The 9,432-nt window shown below is 36.3% G+C and overlaps 1 protein-coding gene across 2 annotated transcripts in view; it reads left to right on the top strand.

Moving 5' to 3' along the window:
* The window catches only part of mesh (sushi domain containing 2 mesh), a 373,145-nt gene that overhangs the window by 87,365 nt on the left and 276,348 nt on the right, over positions 1-9,432 (top strand). For both annotated transcript variants that reach the window (XM_090395295.1, XM_090395296.1), the window contains exon 10: positions 1,188-1,466. In XM_090395295.1, the coding sequence (XP_090251421.1) occupies positions 1,188-1,466 (279 nt within the window). The remainder of the gene's footprint in view (positions 1-1,187; positions 1,467-9,432) is intronic.

Genomic DNA, 9,432 nt, shown 5'->3' with positions numbered 1-9,432 from the left:
GTTTGGGTACTGTTAATGCGATTTTCAAGAGGATTAGAGAGACAGGAGCCTCCTGACAGAAAAGGAAAAAGTTGGGGGGAAAAAAAAAAGGAAAACTACACTTACTCAATATCGTTTACTAGTTAGTAAAATCAAAATAAATCCAAGTTAGCAGCTACTGGGATTAATGTCTCTGACATGACAGTCCATCAAAGATTGTTGAAAGCAGAGAAGACCCACAGACCAGAAAAGAACTGTTAACGAAGGCTACGCAGAAAAAGGCTCCAGTGGATAAACATGTACAAATTTGTACATGTTTATCCACTGGATAAACTCGCTCTCCTTAGAAGGTCTCAGCCTTCTAAGGAGAGCGAGTACCCTAAGTTCGCAAATCAGCAGCTGAGAAGACTTCTCCCGTCTACCTTCAACAAGCTCCTAAACATCCAGCCAAAAAGATGTTCTGGGATTGTTGTACACATGACAGCCCAGGATCACTTGTGCCTGTGGAATGAAAAGTGACTAATACATAAAAATATTGGCGAAAAGAGTAGTACCACAGATCTAGAAAGACAAAGAACTCATCTTCCAACAGGATCTTGCTCCATGCCACGCTTCAGAAAAACTGAACGAGCACACCTCAAAAATCAGAACATCCACTTGCTTCAGTGGACAGGTAACTCTCCTGACATTAACACAATAGAAAATTTGTGGGTCATAGTGAAAGACTTGGAAAATTAAATTTTGAAACAAAGGATAACTTGATACAATCCATTATAAAAGTATGGTTTAGGAATGCAGAAATAAAAAAAATTAGTTCTACGTTGGTCAAGTTTATTCCGAAGCGAATTAATGAACTTATAATGAACAGAGGAGCACATATAAATGTGTTCGGATTAATTTGTTCGTTACTGTTGAATACCTATATACTAAACTTCGCATCACTGCAGCAAAACTCCTCCAGGTAAAATACATGATTCCAACTAACGTAAAAAAAAAAAAAAAAAAAAAAAAAAAACTCCTATATCACGGTATTTGAAAATCGCTACTCCGGTACTTTGTATGATAATAAACATGATATTGGCATTATAAAAAATTATGATCTGTTGCATGTAATGTACGTAAAAAAGAAATAGTACTATTTCAACTGTAATATTTTGTGTGATAATAATAAATGTTGTCATATCTAATGACATCTCAATTTATTCTAGGGTATTATGGAGTCGACCAATGCCTCTCTCTTGGTACTTCTGGCCACAGTGGGAACGCCGTTACAAAGACTGGAAGACAAATTTCTGTCAAGACTGGTTTACAAAAGAAAAATATGCGGACAGATTTGCCATTACGCTTTTCCGTTGTCCCTGCACTCTGAAACAAGCTGAGATTGATAGGGGCCGTTTCTCTCCAGATCAACAGTGTAATGTAATCGATAAGAAGTGCGAAACATTTCATAAGGCAGCTCAGCATTGCGTCCGTATTGGTCGTCCAGCGTAAGTTGCTAACCTCTGAATTTGACTAAGATACAAAAGTGTGCATATCACATTACATAGTGTACAATTCCCTAACGAATTGGCTAATGTTCTATTAACACACCTAAATACAATGTTCATTTTATCTTATTCGAACAACTGCTACAAATTTACTTGTGTGCATCTCTGTAATCGCTTTCTTTCTTTCTTTCTTTCTTTGTTTCTTACGGTAATTGACGTAACAGGCAACAACTCACTAGAATGTAGCAAAAAAACTGGGTTTCAAAGCAATTATCTATATGCTTGTGGGAGAAAAAAATACGAACGTAAAGAAATTAAACATATCTGTACATAAAAGCGAAGTATATGCTTCACGGGTTATATCTACATCCTGCTTCACAGGCGTCTTACGTAATGTTATGAAAATAGATTTGATTTCGCATGATCGAGGTTAGTGAAGTAATAAAATGCGGAAACACGTTTTTTTCTGTGTGATGAACTCTGCAAACTCATCGCCATTCACTAAACTGTTAAGTATCTCTCTTGTTGCCCAATGGAAAATAGCACAAACTTATATATATATATATATATATATATGTGTGTGTGTGTGTGTGTGTGTGTGTGTGTTATTTGAAACGTTTTTATGTCACGTTTTTTGTCATACCAGCTTACCTGCTCACCAGCCCGGAAATCGGGGGGGGGGGGGGGAGGAGCGAGCTCCCCTAGTGTGTATATATATATATATATATATATAAATCAACACATTTGCCAGCAAATATTTTGCTTTTCAGTGTGAAATCATTGTATCACAGTAGGTGCATGAGCAATACTATAAACCTTCCTGCGCAACTACATTTTAACTAGCTCCTAATGCGCGATGATTTCTTATGAATGATTTTTTTTTAATCTCATTAATATACGCCTAGCATATACCTCAGAAAGAATGAAGCTAACAGATTCAATGATTTCCATAATGTGTTTACAGTAATCGATCCTCTTAAATGTTCATTCTGCCTTACCGATCTTCCGGTTATGAAGCAGTCCAATTAATTACCAGATGTTTTCTTAGGCAGGCATAGCCAATAACTTTTATAAAGCAAATGATTATTATTATTTAGCCCGTTTCTAACTGTGTACTTGACTCCTTTTGTAAGAGATATTTTTTTCTCCACACGAGTTTACGTTTTGTATACAGCCACTTGTGTGACATTCATGACACATTTAAAACTATATTTTCAGAATCCGTTTTCTAAATTCCCCGATAATAAACATAAACTCAATAAAATAGACAGTAGAACTCATATTTAAGGCAATAATGTAAAGTGTTAGCGTTATGGACTAAGAGATGACGACAGTTGCCTGCTGTACTCTCCTGTACTTGTCTACTCTATTATTATTACTACTATTATGCCTGTGTAGCCATGTGGAAATGGCGTATACATTCAGAGCACTAGGCCAAAAGAAAAACCGTTGTAAGTTCAAATTCTATTCTCCGACTATAGAACCTTTTTGTAAGGCTTTGTTCGACCAGGTTTCCGAGTTAGTCGATCTCTAATATCGGCAAGAGGGTTTTCTCACTGAAACTTGGGTTCTTCATTCCATAAACTCAAAATCAACTGTATAGTTCATGATTTCAGACAACAGTGTATAATGTAGGGTTAGGGAACACGCGATGGCGACGGTTGTTTTCTGTACTCTCCATTTCGGTGACAATTAAAATCACTAATATTGTTGGGTCAGCTATTCTGCGATTGGCTAAGTATGAGGAATAGCCGCCTACCAGCCTACTTCCTTCAGGAATAAAAAGGCGTTGGCACGTTTATTTAATCTAATTAATTTATTTATTTAGTATTACAACAACAACAAGAAGTTGTCTAACGTATAGTTAATATTCCAATGCACACTGTTTAGCAGCTCTAAACTAAGTATCAAATATTTTCACAAACGTTTGTTAACTTCAATCATTATCCCATGTTTTTGAATCCATAAACTATTTCTCCTCTCCCTACTCTCTTTGGAAATTATGCTGCAGGTTTTCCCTTTGTGAGAATTACAACTCCCTAAAATGAATTCCATTATTAGCAAACGCTTGCTTCATATTGCCTGGGCCTCCTCCTCCTAAAGTAACGACCTTTATTAAGTTAACGATAATTCTAGAAAGATCGTTGACAAATGTCAAGCACGAGAATGTCAGTGCCTTAAGAAAAAGCGACCAAGACAAAATTAAGTAAATATCTTTGTCGAAAAACAATGTTCCTGTAAAATTTCAAGTGGGATTCACCCCCCCCGCACGCACACACGCACGCACGCACGCACACACACACACACACACGATCCCATTCCTATCTATATATTTCGTTTTTAACCAACTACTCCAATACTTGGACCACAACTCCTGAAACGCTAACTGCCGTATAATTAGCTACTTTCGTCTTGGAACCACCTTTATGCAATGGATCTATTTTTACCTTCTTCCCCTTGGGACTCTACCAAAGCTGGGACTCCGATTAAACAGTCTAGTCAAAAGGACCACCAATTCCCACTAGCACATTTTCATAACTGAATGCACTTCCAGATTCTGCAATACCGTATTTACTCAAATATAACTCGCCCTCGCGTATATCACGCACCCCTGATTTTACTTTAGGAAAAAATAAATTAAAATATTTCGCATATAGTTTGCACACGAAAAAAGTTTAAAACTTTGAAAAATAGATAGTGAATGTTGTTATCGCAGTTTCAGATATTGTAGAATTCGGTTGAAGTGAATCAGCATTTCATTTCATTCAACAATCTTTGGCTTGCCTTTGTCGTTGAGTCGCGTGATCTTCTGTTAATACCGCACCAATCATATGTGAGACCGGAAGTAGCGATAGCGAATAGTAGTAAGTCATACCTATTTTCATTTTTTTAAAAAAAATCATAGCGATCTTATGATTCTGAAATTATAAAAGGACAAACAATAATGAAACTGTTTGTTTTAATTTAATTACAGAAGCATTTTCGTTAACGATTCAAATATATAGCGTGATAAAAGTGAGCAGCCGATCGCGTAAATAACGTTGATAATTAAAATTTAAATGCATTCATTTTATAAATAATGTGAAAAATTATAAATTATAATGACTTCTGAGGATTTAATTATAAACGTCAATTTTTTTTTCTGAAAAACTTCAGTTTCCGAAAATCCGCGCATATATCTCGCACCACGATTTTTTAACTTCAATTTTTTTGAAATAGTGCGAGTTATATTCGAGTAAAAACGATATCCTATGTGCCTCACTTCCACTATCCTTACTTTCACATTAACCCCCGTCATATCCATTACTGTAATATCATCGCCTAAATGATGCACGTATTTGCAAGAGTCAGTAATTCAACTAGTTCGTCTGCTCCAGTCACTTCTGCATCATCTGCAATTTAAAATCATTCTACTGAGGTCATTATTTCTTTTGCTTGCCACATCTTGAAAGAACTCTTCGATTACTCCAGGCTCGTTCAGCTAATCTCCTTTCATTTTCTTATTTTTGCCCTTCCTTACCATGCGAGTCACTCTTCTGGCCTGTGTTTTATACAGAAGATGGCCTTGCTGGTCACATCTATCTCTGAATCTCTTCCACGTGCTTCTTTCTTTTTAACTTCTACTTAATGCTGTAACTCATCCACTTAATTCCCGGTTTAGTAATTCTCTTAACTCTTAGTATACAGTTAGCTACTTGTTCCTTCAAAAATCCTTTTATCACTTCTCACGCATAATTAACATATTTTCTCTGAAGTATATCCTCCCATGGTACTGTTCCACATCAAACTGTTCTTTACTGAAAATTCCACATACTTAGCCACCTCCCAAGTTAAAACCGAATGATCATTCTCGCCGATTGGCAGCAATATATCCATCTTAGTTATACACAAATCCTCGATGTTATCGCAAGGTACATGTTATCGCTCCTCTTGTACCTTCCATTACATGCTGCAGTAGTTGTACTTATTCCTAAGAAGTTGCATAAATTCTATTTACTTCCGCCAATATGACCTTTCTCTCTTTAATTATATCCCCATAATTAAAGTCACCCATAATTAATAATTATCCACCTCCACATATTAAACTTATTTGCTAATACATATCGCCCACATCATCCTTCGCATTCCCTGGCCTACAGCAGCAGCCAACCAAATACTTTGTCACGTTAGCTTGTATCTCACATCAGACAGCCTCAAAAGCACTGATTTCAATTTTACTGATTTCTTACTGTGCTAGCACTCTTTTAGTCTATAACTCATCTGATATGAGCAATACTATCCTATTTGTTCTAGCTACCCTAATAATACAATAACCATTACATCATCTTTAGTCAGCCACGTCTCACTAATATCAAGAACTTTAAGGAACTAACAAGTACTAAAAACTCCTTATTTCTAATAATGCAAGCATTAGTATACATAAACGATATAAAACTCATAGGTTCATAATTAATCTTACACCAGGCAAACACAATCACATTCTTATTTACTCCTGAGAGACTACCGTCTGCATTTTCTCACCCGTAGCACACCTATTTGCTTTATCAGTACTTGCACTAGTTCCCCTGATGTTGTACATCTAAACTTACTGCAGTCAGTAGTACTTTTTCTAGACTCTTAACACTAAATCCAATTAAGTGAAAACCATCTGCATTATATAAGTCTTTTCAGTGATCAAACACTCCACACGTCCAGAAACTGCACTATTTCTCTTACACAACCAACGCATTGTGAATCATCTAAAATGATGACCCTTCTTCGCAACTCACCATCATACCGTGGTAACAGACTCACTATATTTGGCAATATAACTCACTCTTCTCTTTTGCTACAGTTAGTAAGGCTTTCATGTCCTCCCTTATATATTTTTCTCCCTTCAGATCATTTGTACCTGCCAATCAACATTTTCACCCCATCCTAATGAATGCCAATAGCATCACTACGTAATGCTATTAGCATTCATCTTTGCACCTCAAAAACATGAAAATATAATAGAATCGCCATACAAAATTCTCATTCTACTCTTGCTAAAAAAGTTTGACGAGCATTCTTTTCTCCTCATTCATATCTCTTTTTCCTTTTTATGAGCAGCACAACAGGCCAAACGTTTATTAAGTCTCAAGCATATGCTAGTGCTGGAAGATGTGAGAGGCTTAATGGAGTGAAACAGCACTAAGAAAGGATTAAACTTTTATTTAATTCTTCCATTATTTCATTTCAGTCACTGAGAGATCATCAGGGATTACACTATGAGACATAACACACACACACACACACACACACACACACACACACACACACACACACACACACACACACACACACACACACACACACACACACACACACACACACACACACACACACACACACACACACACGCACACACACACACACACACAGGCAACAAAACTAAGTGTGGACGAAAGACTAGAATCCTAAGTGGAGTGCCCTCTATACGCCTCGGATGTAAATTGGGATGTCGAAGTATTAGTGTACTTTGGCAAGATGCATGCAGCCATATTTATTTAGATTAGGGTGATTTTTGAGAGCAGCTGCAGATTCCATAAATAATCTTATATTTATATTCTTCTAAATTTACTGTGATGGAGCATGTTGACCTTTTTCCAATTGACCATATGCACTGTATCTAAAGCATGGTCCGCAAGACTTGTTTGACCATAATTATAACTACAGATGTATTTTTTGTGATATTCCAAGCGGATGTTGCCTGTCTGTCCATAATAGGCCAACTTGCAATAACAGGGCAATTTATATACCAGGCACGGAGAAAGAGGAGGGAGATGATCTTTAGTACAACGTAAGAGTAAAGCAAGCAAATTATACAGATATTTTAGTTAACTTTGATATCACCTCACTTTCACCAATATTCCCTTAAATGACACTTTATCACTTATAAAAAAGTTTTTCCCTCGTGATATTACTGATCTCTTTTCTTTAGCTATCCATTCTGGATATTTCTCTTGTAAGCACAGGATTTATAAAGAGATACAAGTTACCTCTACGGGTTCTCCCCCTCTCACCACCTTGCCAATTTTTTATTGAATATTTTAAGAAACAAGCTCTTGACTCGGCCCTACTCAAACCTATCTGTTATTGCCCTGTTATTGCAAGTTGGCCTACTATGGACAGACACGAAGATTCGGGCAACATCCGCTTGGAATATTACAAATGATGTGTTCTCCATTTGGCCTTATGACCTAGACACATTAGATTATTTCCTGTCTCACCTCAGTCTTCACCCTAGAATCCAGTTTAACATGGGAAAAGAAAGTAATAGTTCAGCATTTCTGGACACTTTGGTAACACAGTAAATGGTAAGCTGTACTTTTCAGTATACAGGAAGCTCACCCACACAGAGGCAGATACATTCACAAACTTTCTCATCATCCACCCCCTCAACAATATGGTATCATTAAAACACTAACTGATAGAGCCTATAATCTTTGTTCCAGTGAGTCCTCTCTTATAGAACAGAACTTAATCATATACATCATACCTAATGGCAACCCAAAAAGATGTTAGTAAATACTATCATCATTCCGCATGTCCGACACGTCAGAAAAAAATAGCCAGAATCTTACAGAAATACAATATTTTTATGGTATGCATTCGTTCTAGTGAAGATCATCTCTCTCTCTCTCTCTCTCTCTCTCTCTCTCTCTCTCTCTCACACACACACACACACACACACACACACACACACACACACACACACACACACACACACACACACACACACAGCCAACATCCGCGAAACATGGACCATAAAAAACAGAAATGAAAAACGAATTCAAACAACAGAAATTAAGTTTCTCCGAAAAAAAAAACAGCTGGATATACACTAATAAAAAAATTTTACAATTCCTGAAAACAAAACCAATTAATTACTACATAAGACAATAAACAAAAATGGCTAGAACATTTAAATCGAATGGACAACAGCAGACTACCAAAAATATTATACAGATACAAAAGAAGTGGAAAAAGAAGAATCGGAAGACCAAGAAAGAGATGTCATGAGACTGGAAGAGGCCACATGGCCTAAAATCCATGTTAGGAAGAAGAAGAAGAAGACAATAAAAAAGTTTAAGAATATCATTTTAAAATCAGGAAGCATGGGAATCCTGCTAAACAACACTAGTACCATAGATGAGATAACGATTAAGATAATAATGAAAACCTGATTAATGGAACTCTTCAAGCTACTTCAAGGATTGAGTAAGCAGGGTAATGAAAATCACCCAACACTAATGACATTCTGCATAATGAAAACCTGAACATGGAACTGTTGTTCAAGCAATTTCACGCCTTCGGTAAGTAGGATAATGAAAATCATCCATCACTAATGACATTCTACATTTTTCGCGATGCAGATGAAACAAGTACATCACGACAAAGATGCTAATAATGACAAGTATCTGTAGAACGAAAAACGGCATACTGAAAATAAAAAGTAGAAAATGTAATTTTTTTGCTTAGAAACAATAAGCATTTAATGTTAAAATGATGGCAGAAAGTATACATCAATAATAGATCTATAATTAATTTGCATAGAAATTTGAGAAATGAAAAAGATGTTTTCAGAAATCTGGCCGAAACGCAAATGTTAATTTAAAAAAAAAAGAAATCCGCTATCGCCTTTTAATTCCCTATAGGGAGTAAGCGAGGCAGTTTTAACCTTAACTTCTGGAGACTGAGTGGAAATTCAAATTCTCAAGACTATCATTAATTATAATGGAGAAAAACCCCGAAATTTCCGGGACAAAAAATCTCGCTTACCCGTGCCAGAGATCGACTAACTCGGAAACTGGTCGAAGAAGCTTAGAAAATGTTCCTATAGTCGACGAACAGAATCGAACTTAGGATGTTCTTTCGTCGGGTGGCCTATCGCCATGGATGCACATGGTAATTATTTAAAATATTTTAAATAAAAAATATTTTA

Source organism: Typopeltis vanoorti, chromosome 7 (genome assembly GCF_054136105.1).
Source record: "Typopeltis vanoorti isolate ZY-2024b chromosome 7, IOZ_Tvanoo_1.0, whole genome shotgun sequence".
NCBI lineage: Eukaryota > Metazoa > Arthropoda > Arachnida > Uropygi > Thelyphonidae > Typopeltis > Typopeltis vanoorti.
This window is presented reverse-complemented; position numbering and strand designations above follow the sequence as displayed.